This window comes from Rutidosis leptorrhynchoides, chromosome 8 (assembly GCF_046630445.1).
Source record: "Rutidosis leptorrhynchoides isolate AG116_Rl617_1_P2 chromosome 8, CSIRO_AGI_Rlap_v1, whole genome shotgun sequence".
NCBI lineage: Eukaryota > Viridiplantae > Streptophyta > Magnoliopsida > Asterales > Asteraceae > Rutidosis > Rutidosis leptorrhynchoides.
In genome coordinates this window covers 167,110,642-167,136,744 of record NC_092340.1, presented here as the reverse complement: position 1 = coordinate 167,136,744, position 26,103 = coordinate 167,110,642, and the positions used below count along the sequence as shown (strand labels likewise).

Below are 26,103 nucleotides of genomic sequence, written 5' to 3'. Positions count from 1 at the left end.
AGTAGCGAATAAAATTCAGAAAAATCCCAAATTTCAATATTAATTATAATTATTTATTCTGATCATTATGGTATAAAATTCGATCCTTAATTTGTTAAATAAAAATTACATCAACTGTCCCTCTCATTTTTGAGTAAAATATAAAAAGTGTTAAAATTAAATAATTAGATCTTAAATATACTTTTAATAAGCCTATAACTTATATAACTCATTTTCGGATCTCCGTTTATTTTAAAATTACATAAGTTCAAATTTAACCCTTTGAATGATAAACGAGTGTTATTATTGTTTCCTAAATGAATTCAAAACCATTTATTTTCGAATCACATAAATATATATTAACTAACAATTTAATTATAAATTCAAATCATTAAATCATATAATACTTTATTTAATATTTCTAATTAATTATATATATATATATACCTATATATATAATACAAGCAATATTATATATACCTATATATATGTACATATACATATATATATATATATATACACACGTAGTGTTCGTGAATCGTCAGAGATATCCAAAGGTCAATTTCATACGTGAACACAGTTCAAAGTTTTGAAGACTTCAACATTACAAACTTTGCTTATCGTGTCGGAAACATATAAAGATTGAGTTTAAATTTGGTCAAAAATTCCCGGGTCATCACAGTACCTACCAGTAAAAGAAATTTCGTCCCGAAATTTGAGTGAGGTGGTCATGGGTAACAATAAAAATGTTTTTATGACGAATATGAGTTGATAAATAGGGTTTTATTACTGTTGAGTAATATGGATGCGATAATTCGATTACTCGAAGAGTATGAGTGAAGCTATCACAAATTAGTGAATTGAAGAAATAAAGTTTCGTCTTAACTTTTGACGTAGTCACTATTATATTTAGAAAATAAGGTGCGTCTTGATTTTTGACGTTGTCTTGGTTGAATTCCGGAATTCAAGGGAATTAATGAAAATCTTCGAAATTTAAAAGATTTGATCCTTCGGCGAATATGGAAAATTAAGATCTCTATAATTAAATGCGATTATCTGCCTTGATTGCTCTGTCGGATATTTCTGTTATAAATTTGCCTTTTTCGTTCCATTAATTTTTACCACCTCAATACTTTCTTTCTTAATTTATACAACCAAAAATTGTGGAAATGCTCCATCCAGTTCTGATCCTTGATATTTTTCCTGACTATCGTTTTAGTCATTCTTCTTTTTCATCTACCACCAGAGGAATCTGTTTTCTTCTACTTCGCTCTTGGGGTTATAATGTTTTTAATTATCATGTGTCTTTATGTTGAGATAAACATTGATATACACGGTTTGTAATTTCTGTGTTTGTGATCGGCTTTATGTTTTCCTTTATTTTTCGGAGCTCCATGCTCTTGTTTTCTCTTCCCGACTCCAAGTAAGCGAATAATGGTCCAGAATTTGTAGATGTAGAGCTTCGAATGATTATAACGTTCTAAGCACGAAGGAACGTATTCTTACGATTTGATTAGTTAAATTACCAGAATCACTGAGAATACAACTATCAAGAATATATTTTCTTGATATGTTTAGAAGTTAAGTAGAATGAAAGAGTTATGTAACATGGCACATGATGACGTTATGATCTGTGAATCATCATATTCCAATAGAAACTCAGCATGACTTACTGTAATATAATCACGTTGGCCAAGCGTAATTATATTATACTAACCCATGCTTCAATTCCCAACACTTCTCCAGAATTTCATTCATAATTTATACTTAGATTTTACAGAAGTTTCCAATATAATGGAATACAGAAAGCACGAAGAGGTAGATAATTTCGGATAAGAATATTTATGAAAATATCCTCAGAAGTATCGAAGATATTTATGATGATATTTTGGAGTTCCTAAGTTCGAAGGTTGATGAAGTAAAATTTTCCGCAAGATTTTAACATGACTTCGGAGCAAGATATTCTCTAAAGATTTCATCGGATCCGGATTTATCTGGGTTCTATGAATATAGGGTATGTTACTTGTATTTCTCCGCAGTCTCCTTCGTGGTTAGCTCAATCTGTTTTTCAGTACCAAATTTTCTATCGAGCGTTCCTAATACTCTCTTCTTTATCATCAAACTTTTGATCGTTTAGACCATCTATAATTTTTCTGTTTCCTCTGCATTTAATGCTGCGATATCTAAATTATAGATTATCAATCCGAGGTTGTTTCAAGAGAATTGTGTTTTAAGATGATTAAACGCTGATGGTAATATGGTGGAATATAAAAGATTTTTCCGGTAACAATAAATGAGCACGCGGATATATCGAGATTATAATAAGGTTGTTTCGAACGAAAAGTCGAAATTTATTTGTTGGAGCTGTGACAAAATAGGGTAATCCGAATGAAATTCGAAGTTGATTTGCTAAAGCTGTGACAAAATTGGCTACTTTGAAGACGGATTGTAAAGTTATTTTTGGTAATAACAACGCCAAAGGAAATAGCACAGATACTTGTTAAACGTTTACTCAGGTTCCGAGTGTTTTCAAGTGCATAACTCTATGCATCGATTTTTCCTTCCGTAGATGAAGTGCGGTTGGTTCGTCTCCTGGATTGAGGTGTTTTCAAGAATCATAAAAGATTTGAAAGCAGATTATAATCGTCAAGAGACAAATGAGGTTTAAGATGAAATCAAGTCACAAAGGATGTTTAAGATAAAATCAAGTGGCAAACTTGAAGAATTGTTTAGTTTCATATGTTATAATTAATATTTTAATTCATTTTAATTGTCCAATGTTACTAGTCTACAGTCGATAGTCTAAAGTTAACATTCCACATTTACTAATTCAATAGTTCATATATAGTTTATAATGTTCAAATTAATTAATAAGTATCGTGACCCGTGTACATGTCTCAGACTCGATCACAACTCAAAATATATATATTATTATAGAATCAACCTCAACCCTGTATAGCGAACTCGAGCATTACAGCATATAGAGTGTCTATGGTTATTCCAAATAATATATATATATATGCGTCGATATGATATGTCAAAACTTTTGTATACGTGTCCCGATATTTAAAGTGCGTAAAATAAATAACAGAAATTAAATGACGATAATTAAATTGCGATAATTAAATTGCGATAAATAAAATGTAACCAGTTAGCTAGGAACAGTTAGCGTGGATTCTTAACAAAATTCTTCATAATTAATTTGTTTGTTTCTAACAAATTTTATGGTGTCAAATGTTTTCTTCATTATGCCACTTGTTGGATTCTGATAAGTCAAAATCCAAATATGAAATTGAATAAAAATAGTTATTCTGTGGTGAACGGATTCGTATATATGTGGATGTGAGTAGGATAGTAAATGACTGTTGAATCAGATTCGAAGAATGTACAGTGTAACTTATTAATGTGAAATCTAAATATTCCTCGGGTATTACCTACCCGTTAAAATATTTTCACCATTAATAGTTGTACAAAAGAATTTTTAATTACAATCTTTATGAAAATATACTTGCATATACATTTTCTTCAGATGTAATCATGGATTTAATGAGTTAATATGATATCAAACTCATATGATTTTCGGTTTGAGCTAGAACAAGTAATCTCTAAAAATATTAGGATCCACATATTCTTCGCAGAATATTAATGAAGTTATGGATCAATACTTCATTATTTATTTTTATTGATATTCATTGATGAAGGATGTTGGTGTTTGCGAGATTCTTGCGAACTTTGCAAGGTACGAGTGATGTTTTCTAGTAGGTTTCGAGCACATCGAAGATGAAAGTGTAAAATCAAACATGTTATTGAATGATACACTTGGTTTATTATGAAACCGAATTCATTGAATTGAAACAGAGACCGTAGTTAACGGTGGTTAAGTTGCTGACGAAGGACGTACATCATTGCATATTGGTGATATGAATTAACTGCGTAGTTAAGATTCACACACAATAGCTTAGTACGGAAAGATTTATTTTGATTTAAAGATTTATATAAGACATACATATAAATCCTTCAGTGGAAATGAGTTAATTTTTCATAACTCGTTGATATAATATACTCGTTGTTGATTCGTAACAATGTCCGCAGTGATTTTTGAACTGTTGGAGCTTTTGATGTTATATGTGCTGTTGATTCTGACAATGCTGATGGCACTGACTGTGCTGGTGATGCTACGATGCTGTTGATGCTGTTGACAAGATGAGTCTAACTTGTAAATCACACACCATTCTTGTCGGGGTTTTTACTTTTCCTTCTATCATTTTGGTTCACTCAACTGATTTATGGTTAGGGCTAGAATAGATAATCTCTAGGACTTTAGAGATTACATATTCACCGTAGAATGTTTCCCCGATGAAGTTATGAATCAACACTTCATCATTTGTTGTTGTTGGTATTCCTTGGTATCTATGGTGCATATAATGTTGATGTTCGTGGGACAGATTGTGATGCTGAGGTGTGGGATGCGGATGTTGCTGTTGGTGATACTGTTGGTGTTGTTGATGTTGCTGAAGCTGGTACATTTTTCACCATGCTTTCCGAATTGATTACTCGAACACGAAGCTCGTTGACTTCTTCTATTACATCGGGATGGTTGTCGGTAGGAACGAACGAATAAGATTTTGAATTTGAGATAGTATACAATCATGGCGGATACTCTGGAAATGAGAAAGAAAATAGTATTACGAATAGGTTCGCCGATAAGTGCTTCAGGTTCTTCACCAAGAGGTGAATTCGGTTGATGGAAAGGATCACCTTCTTGTTGTCTCCATTGTTTAAGTCGACTACGAACTCATCAGATGAATTGAGGATGGCTGATTGGTTGATTCATTCTGGTGACACAACTTTTGAAACTTAGGTGAGATTCCATATCAAAATAGCTGTCGGATTCCGAGGAATTTGAACTAATGGTGAGTTCCATTTCGTATGACTGAGTAAAGGGTTTTTCAATATGATTCGAATGTCGGATGATATTCTAATTACATAGAATATTATGTATAGTATAGAAGATTCCGTAGATTACGGAGGAAATTAAGGAAACGTGTTAGATAAAGTCTACAGTAACAGGTACGCTAAGATATGGATTGGCAGATGCGCTATGATATGAATTTGTCTATACACTATTCATGCAATCAATGCAGTAAGATGTGTCTAGACTAAGAATGATAAGCATATAATTTCCGACTAGGTATGATAAGCAAAACTTTTTAACATGCAGACCAGGTTCAAGTCCAGACTTATTATTATAACCTAACAACTACTAAGTCGAAGTCCAGACTCACTAATGCATCCTATCAACTCCTAGTAAGACACACTAATGCAAGACCTGGTTCGCTACGACCACCGCTCTGATACCAACTGAAATGACCCGTCCTAATCCATCCGGACGAAGTCAACAACCTTTGATCCCAGAGCGATGATCGACTCCAAGTATTGTCCTTAAAATGAGCAAATGCACAGCGGAAGGTTTCTTTCGTACCTAAGAATAAACATGCTTTCAAGTGTCAACCAAAAGGTTGGTGAGTTCATTAGTTTAACATAAATAATCATTTCATAAGTTTAATAGAACACAAGATTTCATATTTCCATTTCTCATAAACATACGTCCCATGCATAGAGACAAAAATATCATTCATATGGATTGAACACCTGGTAACCGACATTCACAATATGCATATAAGAATATCCCCATCATTCCGGGATCCTCCTTCGGACATGACATAAATTTCGAAGTACTAAAGCATCCGGTACTTTGGATGGGGCTTGTTGGGCCCGATAGATCTATCTTTAGAGTTCGCGTCAATTAGGGTGTCTGTTCCCTAATTCTTAGATTACCAGACTTAATAAAAAGGGGCATATTCGATTTCGATAATTCAACCATAGAATGTAGTTTCAATTACTTGTGTCTATTTCGTCAAACATTTATAAAAGCAGCGCATGTATTCTCAGTCCCAAAAATATATATTGTAAAAAGAATTTAAAAAGGGATTAATGAAACTCACCTAATGTATTTTGTAGTAAAAATACATATGACGACATTAAACAAGTGTAGGGTTGGCTTCAGATTCACGAACCTATAACATTGTATATGTATATTAATACATATAATGGTAGTCGAACAAAATTTGGTAGTATTATTAATTGTTATTTTAATAACTTATACGTTTTATTAATAGCTAAATTAACTATATTTACTTATATATATATTAAATAGATATTTAATATTTATTACAAATATATTAATATAGTTATGTTTTTATGTAAATAATATATTTTTAAAAAAATCTTTATTTGATATATTAATAATACTAATAATAATAATGATAAAATATTAGTACTAGGGTTGGAAATAATAAAATTGATAATAAAATTGATAAAAGAAAAATGATAATTCTAATAATAAAAATAATGATAATAATAATAATACATTCATTAATAATTAATAATCATAACCATAATGAAAATAATAATAATACTTATATTAATAATAAACATGATAAAATTAATAATAATAATAATAATAATGTTAAGACTACCTTAAGAGGCTTAGAAAAATAAAGTGCCCGAGCCGGGACCTTGCGTATACCTGCCACCACCTTAACCACTTGACCATCGATATTTTTCAGAAATATGTCGCACCCGTTTACATATAACCCTTACTGTTGCCTTCATCTAAATCATCATCATTAACAAGTGGGTGCCGTGATTGTTGAAATCTAACCCGGGAATGAGCAGCTAAACGAGGTTCGAACAATAGGAGTTTTTTTTTTAGCGATTAGGTGGTATGAATCAGGTGGTTTTCTTATGGCCCAACATTCCGTTATTTAGGAAACCATTTACAGTCCACTTAAACAAAAACCTGCTTAAATTATGGAGTCCAATTTATTAACCACAAATGTCAAATAACAGTCTCAGGAGCCACAATCCGATCATTCAAGAGAAAAATAAAATAAAGTCTTCATAGTAATAGCATCTTTATTATATTTGTTCCTTTCCTAATTGTCATAGAATAACCTCAACCACTTTCTGTAACATTATGAATTCCACTTTCAATAAAGTATCACCATTTAAATATTATGCACCAACTTATTTATGAACTTGCAAGGCAAAGGGTCCCAACTTGTAATAAAAAAATAATACAGCCAAATAGAAAGTTAAAGTTACTTTGTTTTGCAACTTAATCGAATGAACACAAAATGACTCATCATCTTTATCATTTAACGGCGTAGCTCATCATTATCATTAAAACAGGAAACAGAAGAAAATATGGCGATGATAATGGTGGTGGTCAATTTGTGGTGATCGTGAGTTTGTATAACCGGAACATAAAATAGAAAAAATAGCAGTTGCAAAGTAGTGATCGTAGTTTACGGTTGTGGGTTTTGGAGCTCGATTTCGACAGAAAAACATGGATTTGTGAAGGTTAACGGTGGTGATGGTTGTCAATCATTAGCAAACATGAGTGGGTTTCGAGTTTGTTGTAGTTCGAATAAAACGTAGCAATAGAAAATGGCAATGAACGTCATTGGTGGTGGACGTGGTGTTAGAAGGTGGTAGCAGGTGGTTATATGGTGGCGTGGGAGTGGTGGTGATTAAAGGTGATCAAAGATGGTGGTTTGTTGTTGGGTGTTGCCGTGTGATGTAGGGAAGCAACAACGAAAACCGATTTGTTTGATGATGATACTCGAAGATGTTAGTTGCCGGATGATTTAATGGTTTTCGAACACTATGAAATAGAAGCAATAATATGCAACCGAGAGGGTTTATTGTGGTGGTAGAGTATTGATAGTTAACCGAGGTCAAGTAATCGAATAGCAAAGCAATAGTTGTAGGTGATATTAATGGTTCATGGTTTGTGTTGAATCATGCTTTTGGCCAGTATCATGATCCGATATCAAAAGTAGAGAACGATTTAGTTTAGTAGTAAAGGAGAGAAAATCAAGGAAGGTGATGGTGTTATTTTGTACTCGATCGTAGGTTGGTGGGTTTTGTGTTTGTTTGTGTACTTCTAGTGTTCATATGTATATGCACACTATATTGATAGAGTCGTAGACGAATTATATATAATTAAATATTAAATATAATGTGATGGTGGCTAAATAAATCAAAAGAAACAGTGATTAAAATTTAGATTTGTGAAATTCATAATGGAAAGTAAGTGTGAAGGATGGTTTTTGGTTTATGCAGAAATTTAAACAAAAGTGATGGATGATAGGTTGTAGGTCCTCATCCTTGTGGTCATCGATGGATGCTTGTGAAATGGTAATGTGAGAAATATAATCAGCCCTCAATTTTGGTTGTTAGTTTGATGTAATGAAATTTGGATACACATGATAGTGGGGGACAAGGAATAATAGAAAACAATAGTTCTCAATTGATTGAAAGTATCAATTAAATATGATACTAAGATAAAACGTGTGATAAAAAAAAATTTAGCCGCGGTCTTTTACGGACTGAACTTCGTGCTCCAATGTTAGTCAGTAGCGAATAAAAGTCTTCAGAAAAATCTCAAATTTCAATATTAATTATAATTATTTATTCTGATCATTATGGTATAAAATTCGATCCTTAATTTGTTAAATAAAAATTACATCAACTGTCCCTCTCATTTTTGAGTAAAATATAAAAAGTGTTAAAATTAAATAATTAGATCTTAAATATACTTTTAATAAGCCTATAACTTATATAACTCATTTTCGGATCATCGTTTATTTTAAAATTACATAAGTTCGAATTTAACCCTTTGAATGATAAACGAATGTTATTATTGTTTCCTAAATGAATTCAAAACTTAATCAAATCACCGAATTAAAGTCTGAAATTTTGAAGAGATTATCACGAAAAGCTAACAAACTTAATCAAATCACCGAATTAAAGTCTATTTCTTGTTGAAATTTTTTTTTTTTTCCAATTACATGTGATTGGATTTGACATTCAAAATCACATGTGATTGTGTTTTACAATCACATGTGATTGGGTTTGACAATCACATGAGATTGGATTTGAGATGATAAATTAAACAAAAACAAAAAAATTTAAAAAAATTTCGAAAAAAAAATTTTAAAAATTTGTTTTAAAAAAAAGTTCTTTTAAAAAAAAAAAAAACATTTTGAATTTTTTTTTTCAATCACATGTGATTGTCGCACCACATATCGCACTCTGATTTATCCGTTGGATTTCAAGCAAATTATTGGATTCAAGGGATTACATTACGTCTACAAGTCTATTAACATTTATCGTATAATTTAAAGCTTCACTAACTACTGCAATTATTCTCATTTAGACCTCATATATAGACGTATAAAAAAATGAACACGTCTAATTAGAAAAAAGACATAACACTTCTAATTAACATATTATTTAGACGTGTTGACATGTCCTAATTGATATATTTAGACGTGTTATTGATAAAAGGGGCGGAAAACCTCTAATTAACATATTATTTAAACGTGTTTACACGTCTGCTTGACCAAATGGGAGGAACATGTTCAAATATATTCTTTATTAGACGTGTTGACACATTAAATTGATAGGTTGTATCTTATACAACTTTTTGTAACTTATGGTGTAATGCAGGCATGGAACTTGTACGAAAATGGACAGCACGAGAATCTAATCGATAATATGTTAGACTCAAGTGAATATGCACAAGAAGATGTGAAGAGAATAATAGAACTAGCCTTGAAATGTATTCAATCACCCGCATCAATAAGACCATCAATGTCGGAAGTGGTTTCGCTTTTAAGTGACAGATCACCTGAACACAGGTCTCTCATGAGGTCAAACTTCACTGAAACACATGTGAATATTCCGTTCGATACATCTACATCTGATCATCTATCATCATCTTCATCATCAAAACCCACAATCTCAAATGTTGAAATTTCAGCTCCTAGTTAGATTTATATTTATATTTGGCAGTCTACTTTCGGAAAAATGTACATGTGATATTACTTAAAAGTGTTCTTTTATGAGATATAATATTGAGTGTTTGGGATGTAATGAACAAATAAAGTATGATTACTAAAATTGGGCTTTAGTTTCACTATGAAACAACCCAACCCGTATTAAAATCGGCCCATAAAATTTTTTCCTTTTAATACGCGTTAAATAATACTTTAGGTCCCATTACACAATTTTCAAAATATATTTGTTACCAAAGTAAGTTCAACGAACTTAAAACATACATTAATAATTTAAACTCCTTAATACAATGGTTCATTAATTAAATCGTAAACCGGTTATAAACATTATGACCCGACTAGTTACGTTTACACAAAACCGAGCATGGTGATTTGGGACTACGCTACCCAAATCCTAATCAAGTCCAAAAGCAAGATCTTCTAAAGCAACCTAGCCAAGATCTCTAATTCCCAAGCTTACCCGAGCCGTCAAGCATGCGAATCTATAAAAATATCAACAACGAAAGGGTAAGCTAACGCTTAGTGAATGATAATATACTACATACATATATATGTATAAAATGGACACGCCACACAAATATCAAATACCGCATACCGAAGCATCCATGTATAAGGCAACTACCCAAAGCATACCGTACTATCTCTAAGCAACAAGCTAAAGATATCAACAAAGTGTAAGTTCACCAACGACGATGTGAACAATGCCAATAAGCTACACCCGGAGGGTTAGCTACAACACAACATTACAATAATATATATAACAATTGATGTGTGCGAGGTGTACTAGGAAATAATATTATTTTTATAACGAAATACTATTAAATATGATACAATTTTACACAAGATATTTATTTATTTATAGAATGGATATACCTAAACCTTCCTACAACACTTATAGGCAGTGTACCTAATCGTACAGTAGTGTAGTTTTTAGTAAGTCCGGTTCGTTCCACAGGGAATCTTTTAAACAAAGCTTAACGCTATATTAGTTTAACTTATAAAAATATAAATATATATATAAGTAATATTATTATTATAAAAAGGGAGTTTTTACCGTTTAATGACCGGTTTGTCGATTTTTAAAACTTTAGTCGCAGTTAAAACCTAATGTAAAATATTAAATAAATAAAAGACTTAATTTAAAGCGTAAAATAAATAACGATAATGAAATTGCGATAAATAAAAGTGCGATAATTAAAAAGTACGATAATTAAAAGTGCAATTAAATACAAAGACAATAAATAAAAGTGCGATAATTAGAAGTGCAATTAAATATGAAAATAAAAGAATTATGCTTATTTAAACTTCCATAATCATGATGTTTGACGTGTTGATTTTAGTTTATTCTCATGGGTTAATTGTCCTTTGTCCTGGATTATTTAATATGCCCGTCTGGTTTTTGTCCATAACAGTCCATCAGTCATATATATAAAGTGAGAGTGTCCTCGTCAAATTATCCTTATATCCGAAGTCAAATATTCCAACTAATTGGGGACTTAAACTGTAACAAGGTTTTAATACTTTGTTATCAATTATGTCAAGTATCCTTGTACATAATTTCACCCCTGTTTTAATAATTCCATAGACTATTAATCCATTCCCGTATCCGGTTAAATGAACGATTATTCGTACATATAAATATTCCGCCCATCGTGTCCGATCGAGTGTATATGGTTATTTATAGGTACGTCCAATTGTAAATCTTTATATTAAAATTAACAAACTATCATTTAGTTAGACAAATATAAAGCCCATTAATAGCCCATAGTCTAATTTCCACAAGTGTCGTTCTTTTTATCCAAACCCCAATTATGGTACAAAGCCCAATTACCCCATCTTTAATATTTAGCCCAACATCATGATTACTTCATTTTAAATAAGCATATTAATAACTTAGCTACGAGACATTAATTTAAAAATAACATTAACTATAACTTACAGTGATTAAAAATAGCGTAGCATTACACGGACAGAATTTCGACTTACACCCTTACAACATTCGCTAACATACCCTTATTATTAGAATTTAAAATTAAAATTAAAATTAAAATATAATATATATATATATATATATATATATATATATATATATATATATATATATATATATCTTTACGTATGATGAAAAGAAAAAGAAGGTGTAAAATATCGATCGAATGCGTTGCCTTTTATAGGCACCATTTCAGTTTTGGTGTGCTCCGCGATCTCGAAGGGTTTTTCCTTCACAGCTCCGCGATCGCGTAGTAGTGGATTACAGCTCATCCAAGTTTGGCTCCTAGTTTGCCGACGAATTTTTTAATAAATAAATATAATATATATATAATTTTAAGAATTATTTATATATTATATTATATTTATATGCATAGTTGACTTGTAATTTTCGCTCCGTTACGTCGAGCGTTGAGAGTTGACTTTAGTCCCGGTTCCGGATTTTTGAACGTCCTTGCGTACAATTTAATATCTTGTAGTTTGCGTTTTGTAACTTGTACTTTTGTCATTTCTAGACGTTTCTTATCAATAATTGGAACCACTTTGATTGTACTTTGTACTTTTGAGCTTTTTGGTCGTTTGCGTCTTTAATTCGTCGAATCTGTCTTTTGTCTTCACCTTTTATTATTTAAACGAATATTACTTGTAAATAGAACAATTGCAACTAAAAGCTTGTCTTTCTTGAGGGATAATGCTATGAAATATATGTTCGTTTTTAGCATTATCAAATATTCCCACACTTGAGCGTTGCTTGTCCTCAAGCAATATAGTCTTGAAATAAAAATACTAGAATCACTTCTTTATTCTTCACACTTTGTACATCAGTGATTTCTATACGGCGGTATAAACAATGGTAGTAACGATGTGGTTTACAGTCCCACATGAGTATAAAAATTTTGATCCTTTCGGAAATTGAATCTTTATGAAAATATTTGATCTTTTAAAAATTAAATCTAGCTTTTACCCTAGATAAGTTTTCCGGAATAACCCTTCACCGGTGTTTGCAAATTGTTTTTGTGGGTTTGGTGGGTTTCAGATTTGAAAATTTTAGCTCAAAACTTATGGTTTTGTGTCACCCACTTGCTAACCTTGTATTGGGAAAGCAACACGTCCAGTATACTTGCTCCGTATATTACCTTTCGGTAAACTACCGTCCGGTTGTAAAGGAAAGCGTTGAACAAGCAACTGTTAAGGCAATGTCCCCTGACATGCTTTTAATTATGGTATATAACGTGTCGGATGCAATTACTATTCTTTGTAGGAGCAATAGTAAAGCTCACCCTTATAATTTGTCGGTTTAGCACAAGGTCTTGTCTTTGACCATACTATGCAACCACCGTTCTTACGGTTGACACCCGATTTGGTTTAGGTGACCTAATGAATTTTAGGTGAATTCCTAGGATTTTACGTTCAATAGTAATGAACGCATTGAAAATGGGTTTTCAGAAAACAAATCGGTTTGTAATTTTGATCAAAATATTTTCTCGGTCAAGTTCGAGTTTAGATATCATTGAATTCCATGAGTTTGTAATTCTCAATCTTTAAGGTCAATCTCAAGGATTGAGTAATATCAGGCTTAAATGCTGATTTTTAATCTTTAAGGAGATTATCCTTTCTGGGGGTCTGATTCATTAGTCTTATAAAGCTAATTTGCACGGCGTCCTCCCCATTTTACGAGACAGATCCTCTCATGGTTAGGATAAGTCTGACCACTTGGCGACCCTGTTTGATGTTGAGGTCCGTGGATTTCTTACTGATTTTAGAGATGACTTTTCTAGATTTTTCGTCAACCTACAGCTGGTCTGGACGACAACTTCATGACCTAAATCAAGAAGCGCGTTTCTCTTTCGGAAGACTTTACTTCCTTTTAATGATGGAATTGATTCATCGTGTAGATCCATCTTTCTTTTAAATGTATTACATTAAATCGGGTAAAACTGATTAGTTTAGTCCAAAGCAAAAGTATCTTCAGTTATTTGTACAAAAATATGTGATATATGTTCAAAATAACTTTGTAAATTTTTTCCACACTTGGCTTTTTATTTTCTTTTATTTGCCTTTTTATTGTCCTCTATTTCATTTTAAATGAATTCTAACATTTTGGTTTGTTTCTCAATTTACGTCCTTTCCAAGGTAACAATAATTTCGGTGTTAACACCTAGTTTTATCGTTCATAAATATGTATAAACATGATTTTGAGTTCATTTAATTGAAAATTTTGAAAATTTTTACTAGAATTGGGTAGTCAGTATATAAGACTAGGGCTGTTCTTTATTATCAGAGAGCACTAGATTCTAATACAACTACTGCTTTACTAGTATTTTTAAATGGTAACCAAGTGTATAAGTTAAAAATTTTTAAAATCCGAAAGAATTTAACCCCTTCCCACACTTAAGATCTTGCAATACCCTCATTTGCAAGAAATCAGTAACAATTTAAATTATTGAGGGTTATTAGCGCAGAAAAATGATTAAATTTTACCAAAGTTTCCAAACATATTGGCGTTTGTTTGCTGAATGATAAATGGTGCACATCATTTGTTCATTCCGTCTTGTTGTTACATTCCATTTGTTTTTGTTTTGTCGTCAAAAGTACTAGCTTTTGCTGAACTTAATGTCAGTCTTTGAAAATGCGCTGTTTTACCTTGTTTTGTACATGAGATAAACTGCAAACATATATATACATATTTTTGAAGTTGGGTATATCACCCCACATTCAAAAATTATTAAAAATCTAATAAGAAAAGTTAGAAAATTATAAAAACTAATACAATACCAACATAAGTATTAAATATAGCAACATTACAAATAAATAAGATAAATAAAACTAAGTAAACTAGGGTTGATTCTGAAACCAGTAGGGGTTCCATGGTTCATTGTACCTATCTTGATATGCTTGAAATGGGTCATAGGTAGGAAAAGGTGGTCTCGTATCCTCGGTCCATGGAGGAAAATAGACTGGCTCAGTAGGAATGTAGTTCCTACCTTGGGAGGCTAAATAGGCTTTGATATATTCTTGATGATATTGCCAAGCCTGATACTCTTGTTGCATAGCCCATTGGTATTCAGTTTGGGATATTATTCTTTGTATATCGGTCATTTGGTTTCCTCCTCCCACATTACCTTATTGTTGACCTCTTTCTACCTGTGGATGACTCCCTTGATATGGAAGTGCAACATTATTTCTTTTCAACAAAACCTTTGCACCAGCATATACCCGCATATCAATCCGATCACGAGGAATGGGTACTTGTACTAATTCCCTTCCCCGAGTAATATTCACACCGAGGTACTCGGCAATTAAAGTCACAAAAATACCACCTCCTATAATACTATTGTTTCGCATTCCCTTTATCATATTCGACAAATAATAGCCCACACTATAAGGTATATTTACAAAGCTCTGTGGGTCTCTAATACACATCAGATAAAATAAATCATCTTCAGTCACTTTATCTTTATTTCTATCCCTTTGTGTAATAGAGTTGGAAATGAATCTATGGATTACCCTAAGCTCAGCTCTATGTATATCAGTATAAGAATAATGACCTCTACGAAAACGATTATGGCTAGTCATTATACTCCACAACTCATTCTTATCAAAATCATAATCCAGCCTTCTACCATTACTTATCAACTGTCTACAATCATTAGTTAATAATTCTTCAACCGTATAAATACACAAAGCTTCAGCCATATCTAATAAAGACATACGGCGCATCACACCTCCTAATAGAAATCTAATAAAACTTCTATCCGTTAAACTAGTTACTTCATCATTTAGTTCAATAGTACTTACTAACTCAACGCACCATTCCTTATACACAGGTCTACGTATAGTGAATAGATTAATCCAATCATTGAAAGTAGAATTACCATACCTTTGTGTAAGTAATCCTCTTATTGGCTCGGCCAATCCAACTGTCTCTAATGGTGCCCAATCTATTACCCTGGACACTTCAACATCTTTGGGATAAAGAATGCTCAAGTTCCTCTGATATTTTGGATAATCTATCCAAAATCTGTCAAATCGTAAGTTAGGGTGTAGATTTGCTTCAACTGATCACGACAATGAAATTAAAGGATGCGGTTGACTCTGTTTGTATTGTTCACTGAGATCTTGATCCTCGTCACTTTTATTATAAGTATTCAAATTTTGTGGCGTGGATGAAGATTCACCTCGTTCATTCTGCTAAATACATTAAACAAAAAAGAATTGTGCATTCAAATATGCATTGGTATTAGCAAAATAACAATTAAAAATAACTAAAATGACATGTTTAATCCATATTAAACTCAAGCTAATTTTCATATTTTTACAATTCTACACTTTTTCAAATAAGCATATATGAAAATGTTTACCAAGTTTATAAGCATGCTACTCAAATAACATGTCAAAATAATCATTACTAACAATTAAACAAGTCTCAAATGGCAATTATATCAAATTAATCAAGTTCATGAATTTTTCACCTAAAAAGTCCACTTTAATCTTCAAAAATCATGTTTAGGATCAATGTTTGGATCATTTAGCTACCTAAACATGTTACACTACTTAATTTAGCAATAATTCATGACAAAAATTGGCCATAACCTGTTTATATCAAAAAGGCCCAAATTGCTCAAGAACACAAACTCTAGATTCCTAAAATTTTTGAAGTTTTTGGCTTCAAATCATGTTAAATAGCATCAATCTAGGTTATACATGCATAATATATCAACAATTTAACACTAATTACACTAAAAATTAACAAAAATCAAATTAAAAAAATAGCTCAAGAACACAAAAAAAAATTCGAATTTAAGAGTGTTAGGGGTGTAGAAATTACCATTCTTCTTGAAAGGGATCTAGGTAGGAATCTCCACATCAATTTTTAGCAACAAATTTGATAAAAAACGGTGCAAAATGGCGATTTGTGTGTGTTTTTTCGTGGGATTTTCACAGAAATATGTGTGGTGTGTGTGTATGAAACTGGTCTGTCGACCAGTTTATCCTTTCTGGGATTTTGTTGCTCCGCGATCTCGAAGGGGTATAGCCTCCTGGCTTCGCTATCTCGAAGGGCCTCTTTTTTTTTTTTTTTTTTTTTTTTTTATGTTTTTGGCATATTTTAATTCAATAAGATTAAAAATAATGATAATAAAAGTTCTCGTCCCTCCCTTGGGTAGAGCAATTTCGGTTCAACGACCTAGTCTTCAACTCACGACGAATTTTAAAAATCAAATTTTTAACTTAACGAAATAAAGTAAATTTTTTGTTTTTAAATTCACACCAAACTTAAATTTAAGATGCATAAAATTAAAAATTCATATTAAAAATTCACACCAAACTTAAATTATATTTTTGTTTTTATACATACAAACTTATATTAAAAATATTGATTTTTCAAATATTTACAATTTTAAATATATTATTTTTTTTAAAAAAGAAGTTTACAATATTAATTTAATATTAATTTTAAAACAAAGTAAAAATAAAATTAAAAATCTTTTTGGTCTTTTATCCCACTTCAATCAATCAAATATTATCAAAAATATACGCCCCTCTTTTCGGTATAGTAATTTCGGTTCCATAACCTAGTTTAACTCATGACGAATTTTTGAAATATTTTGGGTTGATTGATTAAAGATATTTATACCTTAAGAATAAACGGTAAATTTCGCAGTGATGTAATAAATTTTTGTATGATATCAATAATTTCGGTCGCAAGACCTAATTTTATTGAATACCAATTTAATACTTTATAGCGAACGATTTAGCGTTTATTATCAAAAGGTTAAAAATAATAATAAAAATAAAAATAAAAATAAAAACTGTACATACTTACCTGTGAGATAGTATTCTTAGTGATATGCTCTAGCCCACTCATAAGATAGTCGGACTAATTGGTTTTCCATAGCTACATAAGAGTAACCTCTAGCATTAAACGAATTTTCTTCTAAACATATGAACGGTCCGTCTCTGCATAGAGTAACAAATTCGGTATTGGAATATGTCTGATTCGTCGAGCATTTTCCTTCGTGTGACCATTTTCCGCATTTGTGACATCTTTCAAGGTGTCGTGCTCTTCTTTTCGCTGCGGATTTTGATTTTCCTTTACCAAACTGTAATTTATTATTTTCGTTCCTGGATTCTTTTCTTACTCCGTCCAATTTACCTCTGATTAATGATACTATTTCACTTGGAAGGGTGTCATTATTACGTTTAGTGATTAAAGCGTGTAGCATTAGTCCATGGTTTAGTTCACAGGAAGTCTTCATCTCGTAAAACCTAAAAAAAATAAAAATTCAGAATGGGGGGAGAAGACTAGTTCTTTAGGGTCTGCTAGGGAAAGACCATTCGGATTCCATTCTCGAGAACTACACGAAAACAGAATATCTAATTCTAACAGAAATACATATTATCCTTTAAAGACTTGATTCTCCCCACACTTAGTTAGCTGTGGTGTCGAAATTGTGATTAACTTCGTTGTCAACTTCCATTGGACTATTTATGTAATATTTAACTCTGTGACCATTAACCTTAAATTCAATCCCATTTGAATTTATTAATTCTACTGTTCCGTACGGGAAAACTCTTTTGACTATGAATGGTCCAGACCATCTTGATTTCAATTTTCCAGAAAATAGCTTGAATCGTGAATTGAAAAGAAGAACTCTGTCTCCTTCTTTAAATTCTTTTGAACTTCTGATTCTTTTATCATGCCATTTCTTCATTCTTTCCTTATAGATTAATGAATTTTCATATACTTCTTGTCTTAATTCTTCTAATTCGTTTAGCTGACTTAATCGTAGACGTCCAGCTTCATGTAAATCAAGATTACATGTTTTCAAAGCCCAAAATGCTTTGTGTTCAATTTCTACTGGAGTGACATGCTTTTCCGTAAACGAGTTTAAAAGGTGTGGTTCCAATTGGAGTTTTGTAGGCTGTTCTAAAAGCCCAGAGTGCATCCTCCAATTTAATGGACCATTCCTTCGGATTTGATCCTACGGTTTTTTCTAAATGATCGGTTGGTATTTTCAACTTGTCCACTTGTTTATGGATGATAAGCGGTTGAGATTTTATGAGTTACTCCATATCTTTTAAGAACTTTTTCAAGTTGATTATTACAAAAATGAGTACCCCGATCACTTATTAAAACTTTCGGTGTTCCAAACCTTATAAAAAGACGTTTTAAAAAGTTGACTATAACTCGTGCATCGTTAGTCGGGAGAGCTTGTGCTTCTGCCCATTTAGATACATAATCAATGGCAACGAGAATGTAGAGATTATTATGAGATTTTAGAAATGGACCCATAAAGTCAATACCCCAAATGTCAAATACTTCACATACTTGAATGACATTTTGTGACATTTTATCACGTTGACTTATTTTTCTGGCCCTTTGACAAGCATCACAGGATTTGCAAAGAAGGTGTGCGTCTTTGAAAATTGTAGGCCAATAGAATCCAGCATCATAAACTTTTCTTGCTGTAAGTTGAGGCCCATAATGCCCTCCTATTGGTCCTGTGTGACAATGGTTTAAGATTTAACTAGCTTCGTCTGCGAATACACATCGGCGTATTATTCCATCGGGACAACTTTTAAACAAATGTGGATCTTCCCAGAAATAGTGTTTTATATCACTAAAGAATTTCTTTCGTTTTTGGTACGATAATCTTTTTTCAAGGAATCCACATACTAAGTAGTTTGCATAGTCTGCAAACCATGGAATTTCATTAAAATCTATCTTCAATAGATATTCATCAGGAAAGTTGTCTTGTATGGCCGATTCATTTAGAACTTCTAATTCATTATTTTCAAGACGAGAAAGATGATCAACGGCGAGATTTTCTGCTCCCTTTTTGTCTCGGATTTCAATATCGAACTCTTGTAAGAGTAAGATCCAACGGATTAATCTTGGTTTGGCATCTTGTTTCGAAAATAGGTATCTAAGAGCAGAATGGTCGGTATAGACCACCGTTTTAGCTAGAACGAGATATGATCGAAATTTGTCAAAAGCAAAGACAATAGCAAGGAGTTCTTTTTCAGTAGTTGTATAATTCGTTTTTGCTCCTTGTAACATCTTACTAGCATAATATATAGGTTGAAATCGTTTTTCAATCCTTTGTCCTAAAACGGCTCCCATTGCAAAATCACTTGCATCGCACATAAGTTCAAATGGTAGATTCTAATTTGGAGTTATCATGATCGGCACATTGTGAGTTTTTCTTTAAGTATATTAAAAGATTTGATACATTCATCTGAAAAGATGAATGGAGCATCCTTTTCTAGGAGTTTATTCATAGGAGTGGCAATTTTAGAAAAATCTTTTATGAAACGTCGGTAAAAACCGGCATGCCCTAGAAAACTCCTAACTCCTCTAACATTGGTGGGATGTGGAAGTTTAGCAATTACATCTACTTTAGCTCTATCCACTTCAATTTCTTCCTTTGAAATTTTATGTCCAAGAATGATGCCTTCTTTAACCATGAAATGGCATTTCTCCCAATTAAGTACTAGATTTGATTGTTCGCTTCTAATAAGCATTCGTTCAAGATTAACTAGACATGTTTCAAAAGTATCACCGAAGACTGAAAAGTCATCCATGAAAACTTCCATGCATTCTTCTATCATGTCGTGAAAAATCGCCATCATGCACCTTTGAAAGGTTGCAGGGGCGTTGCAAAGTCCAAATGGCATGCGTTTGTAAGCAAAAGTACCATAAGGGCACGTGAATGTGGTTTTCTCTTGGTCCTCGGGTGCTATTGGAATTTGAAAATATCCGAAAAAACCATCAAGAAAACAATAATAACTATTTCCGGCTAATCTTTCCAACATTTGATCAATGAAAGGTAAGGAAAAGTGATCTTTTCTGGTGGCGTCATTTAATTTTCTATAATCAATACAAACACGCCATCCTGTTACAGTCCTTGTAGGAATAAACTCATTTTTCTCATTTGTAATGACAGTCATGCCACCCTTCTTAGGCACGCATTGAACTGGGCTTACCCATGAACTATCAGAGATTGGATAAATTAAACCTGTATCAAGTAGTTTAATAATTTCTTTCTTAACAACATCTTACATATTAGGATTTAGTCTTCGTTGGTGTTGCACATACGTTTTATGACCTTATTCCATAAGGATTTTATGTGTGCAATACGAAGGACTTATTCCTTTAATATCATGAATTTTCCATGCAATAGCTGGTTTATGAGCTTTTAGCACAGAAATGAGCTGAGATTTTTCATTTTCAGTAAGAGAAGACGATATTATTACAGATAATTCAGATTCACCATGTAAATAAGCGTATTCCAAATGGTTTGGAAGTGGCTTTAACTCTAATGTCGGTGCTTCTTCTATCGATGATTTATATCGATATCTGTCATCTTCTTTTAGCATTTGAATTACTTCTGTTGTTGGTTCATATCCATTAGCCATAAGTGTAGCTAACATTTCAGTTTCATTAATTGGTTCAGTTCCTTCTCCTAAAGAACATTCTCCTGTTCCTTGTAATTCTGGAAATTCTTCTAACAATTCTGCATGTGATTCTATAGTTTGAATATAATAACATGTATCATCTGCAGATTGCGGTTGTTGCATTGCTCTATCAACTGAAAAGGTAACACTCTCGTCCTCTATACTTAGGGTCAGTTTCTTACCAAACACGTCTATCATTGCTTTAGCCGTGTTTAAGAATGGTCTTCTTAATATGAGAGGAACTTGAGAATCTTCTTCCATGTCCATAATAACAAAATCTACTGGAAATACTAAAGTACCAACTTTGACTAGCATGTTCTCCATTATCCCTCTAGGATATTTTACTGATCGATCGGCTAGTTGTATGCTTATTCGTGTTGGTTTCAATTCTCCAAGGTCTAGTTTAGCGTATAGTGAATACGACATTAAATTTATACTAGCACCTAAGTCTGCCAATGCTTCTATTGAACTAAGACTACACAGAAAACATGGAATTGTGAAACTTCCAGGATCTGATAATTTTTCTGGTATCTTATTCAACAGCACTGCTGAACAATTAGCATTCATAGTAACAGCCGAGAGTTCTTCCATTTTATTTCTATTTGTGATTAGATCTTTAAGAAATTTAGCATATCTAGGCATTTCTGAAATCACATCAATGAAAGGAAGATTTACATTTATCTGTTTAAACATATCCAAGAATTTGGATTGCTCGGCTTCAAGTCTCTCTTTTCTCATTTTACTCGGGTAAAGAAGTGGTGGTTGGTATGGTTTAACATAAGGTTTAGCCTTAACTGTGTTATCTTCATTAACCATTTCAACTACCGGTTCTTTTTCTTTATCATGTTCAGATTGTGGTTCTTGTGGAGTAGGAATAGCTTCATCAGAAATTACAGGTATTTCAGGTGGTTTAAGTGTAATACCACTTCTTGTGGTAATAGCTTTAGCTGTTTCATTCCGGGGGTTAGCATTTGTATCACTAGGTAGACTTCCCGATTTTCTTTCACCTATCAACCTTGCTAGGTTGCTCACTTCTTGTTCCAAATTTTGAATAGAAGCTTGTTGATTTCTAAATGCTTGAGCATTTTGTTCATTGGTTTGTTTCTGAGATGTGAAAAACTGAGTTTGAGATTCAACTAGCTTCGTCATCATATCTTCTAAATTCGGCTTTTTATCATCGGTTTGTGGTGGTTTGTTTTGAAAATTAGGTCTTTGCTGATTGTAAGTATTATTGGATACTTGTTGATTACTAGGACCTTGTTGATTGTTGTATGGAACATTTCGGTTATAATTCTGGTTTTGATTGTAGATTGGTCTTGGCGGTTGATAATTATTCTGATAATTATTTCCAGGCCTTTGGTTTATGTATGAAACATTCTCTCTTTGTTCCATTGTTAGTTCAATACTGAGACAATCTTTTGTCAAATGTGGTCCTCCACACTGCTCACAACTAATTCGTATTGAGTGGATATCTTTAGTCATCTTTTCCATTCGTCTCTCGACAGCATCTATCTTTGCGGAAATAGAATCTAAGTCATGGCTAGAATCGGCTCTAGCTGGTTTAGATGATCTAACAATATCTTTTTCTTGGTGCCACTCATGTGAGTGGGAAACAGTGTTATCAATAATTTTATAAGCGTCAGTTGCTGTTTTCTTCATAATGGAACCACCAGCTGCTATATCGATGTCTTTTCTTGTAGTGATGTCGCATCCTTGGTAAAATATTTATACTATTTGACAAGTATCTAAACCATGTTGCGGACATCCTCTTAATAACTTTCCAAATCTTGTCCATGCTTCATATAAAGTTTCATTTGGTTTCTGTGTGAACGTAACAATTTCCCCTTGAAGTCTTACGGCTTTAGATGCCGGAAAGAATTGTTTAAGAAATTTTTCAACTAAAACGTCCCATGTATCAATCGCCCCTTCAGGTAACGATTCTAACCAATCTTTGGCTTCTCCCTTTAAAGTCCAGGGAAATAACATGAGATATATCTGTTCATCCTCAACTTCTCGAATTTTAAATAGAGTGCAGATCCTATTAAATGTACGAAGATGTTCGTTTGGATCTTCCTTCGGTGCACCACTAAATTGGCATTGATTAGTTACCATGTGTAGGATTTGTCCTTTGATTTCATAATCTGGCGCATTAATGTCTGGTTGAGTAATTGCGTGACCTTGGCCAGTGCGTTTAGCTCTCATTCGGTCTTCCATACTTAGAGGTTCCAGATTCTCCATAATTGAATTTGTTGAATCTGAATCACTAGAGGATTCTGATTTAATGGTTCGTTCCTCGACAATCTCCGTTTGAATGATTGGTGGTTCCGGAGGAAAGATTAATGATTCAGGAACTATGAATTGTCCCTGAATATTCTCCGGATTCTCAATTGTGAGGTCGGGTTCAAAAAATGGATTATCGGAAATTTGAATTGGAGTACTTGGTCGAATGGATGACGATTCTAAAGAAAAATCAACGGCGACAATATTTGCTAGATGTCTTGATCGAGTTACAGGTGGTGAACGTACAAAAGGTGGTGAACGTTTTGCTCGGTGCATTCACTGAATATCCTATTAGTTATAAAAATAAGAAAAATTATATAAGTTATCAAATTAATAGACTTTTTTGATTTTTCCCACGTTTCGAATAGCCAAAAGATGCAGCAGAGGGGCAGGATTCGTTTGGTCTCAATATAATTGAGTACTGTTTGGCTCCAATAACCCGGTCCACGTACAAATCCAACTATTACTACGAACCAGAAAATTTTGATGTCTATCAATTTAACCGCTTAAAATAATTTTTCATAATTTAAAGAAATTTTTGAGAAGAAATAGAAAAAAAAAAACTAAGTCCTAAAACTAGAATGTCGAGAAATAAGAAAGAAAAAGAGCGCGTAGAAAAAGGTCGAAAAAAATAAAAGGCGTTGAAAAATAAAAATAAGAAAGTAGCGCGTCGAAACTTAAAAAGGAACTAAAAACTAAAAATTAAAAATTGTGTCTAAAAATATTAAAGCTTAAAAGAATTCTATATCCCAAAACGACAATAACTTAAAAAGGTACTAAAATATAAAAAATGGCGTCGCAAAATTCTAAAGCACTTAAATCTTAGTCTAAAGAAAAAGCACTTAAGGGATTTTACGGCAAAGCCTAAAAATATAGAAATAAAAATAACTATGGCAAAAACTATGACCTAAAACTAAATACGAGCGAAAAATACAAATATTACGCTAAAACAAATAAAAAGGTACAAAATATAAAAATACACTTAAAGTTGTAAAAAGTACAATTTTTATAAAAATATTATTTTTGTATTATTTATTTTATAAAACTATTAATTTTATATATTAATTAAACTAATTTAAACTAAAAATACAAATTAATAATAAAAACTAAAACTAATTAATTTAAAATTAAACCCTAATTAGGGTTTTAATAATAATAATAAATAATACTCCGTAATTAATGCAGAATTAGGGTTTGACCAGGCGTGTCAGGGTGTGCTACGCGATCTCGTAGCTCTCTGCCTTTTCTCCTCCGAGATCGCGGAGTGCAATTTTACCGGATTAAAAACTGGGCTAAAACAGTTCGGCCCAATTTAATATTTTATTAAAAACAGTGTTGGGCTTCGACGGGTTTCGGCCCAATTCTCAGTTACAATTTTTTTTTTCTGTTTTTGATATTTATATAAATTAAATAAAAACTTAATTTTAAAAACTAAAATAGAAATAAAATTACTTTATAATTTTATATATTATATATTTTGAACAAACTTTAAAATATATATATATATATATATATATATATATATATATATATATATATATATATATATATATATATATATATATATATATATATATATATATATATATATATATATATATATATATATATATATATATATATATATATATATATATATATATTTTATGTTTTTGAATTTTAATATTTAAAAACGTATTTTTACAAAACTAATTAAAACTTAATAAAAATCTTTTTTTTTTCTTTTATATAGCGTTGCGCTTCCGGCGTTTAAGCAAGAATGCTCCCCGGCAGCGGCGCCAAAAATACTTGATGTGTGCGAGGTGTACTAGGAAATAGTATTATTTTTATAACGAAATACTATTAAATATGATACAATTTTACACAAGATATTTATTTATTTATAGAATGGATATACCTAAACTTTGCTACAACACTTTTAGGCAGTGTACCTAATCGTACAGTAGTGTAGTTTTTAGTAAGTCCGGTTCGTTCCACAGGGAATCTTTTAAAAAAAGCTTAACGCTATATTAGTTTAACTTATAAAAATACAAATATATATATAAGTAATATTATTATTATAAAAAGGGGGTTTTACCGTTTAATGACCGGTTTGTCGATTTTTAAAACTTTAGTCGCAGTTAAAACCTAATGTAAAATATTAAATAAATAAAAGACTTAATTTAAAGCGTAAAATAAATAACGATAATGAAATTGTGATAAATAAAAGTGCGATAATTAAAAAGTATGATAATTAAAAGTGCAATTAAATACAATGACAATAAATAAAAGTGCGATAATTAGAAGTGCAATTAAATATGAAAATAAAAGAATTATGCTTATTTAAACTTCCATAATCATGATGTTTGACGTGTTGATTTTAGTTTATTCCCATGGGTTAATTGTCCTTTGTCCTGGATTATTTAATATGCCCGTCTGGTTTTTGTCCATAACAGTCCATCAGTCATAAATATAAAGTGCGAGTGTCCTC

The 26,103-nt window shown here is 31.9% G+C and overlaps 1 protein-coding gene and 1 non-coding gene across 2 annotated transcripts in view; both read left to right on the top strand.

The window, feature by feature from the left end:
- The window catches only part of LOC139863928 (uncharacterized), a 136,084-nt gene extending 126,202 nt beyond the window's left edge, over positions 1-9,882 (top strand). Inside the window, exon 8 of the mRNA XM_071852527.1 lies at positions 9,559-9,882. Within this exon, the coding sequence (XP_071708628.1) occupies positions 9,559-9,882 (324 nt within the window). The remainder of the gene's footprint in view (positions 1-9,558) is intronic.
- A 13,218-nt stretch (positions 9,883-23,100) lies between these two features.
- On the top strand, positions 23,101-23,207 carry LOC139865385 (small nucleolar RNA R71). Its single transcript, XR_011764908.1, has one exon. It is a non-coding gene; the product is annotated as a small nucleolar RNA R71 (small nucleolar RNA).
- The last annotated feature ends 2,896 nt before the right edge of the window (positions 23,208-26,103 follow it).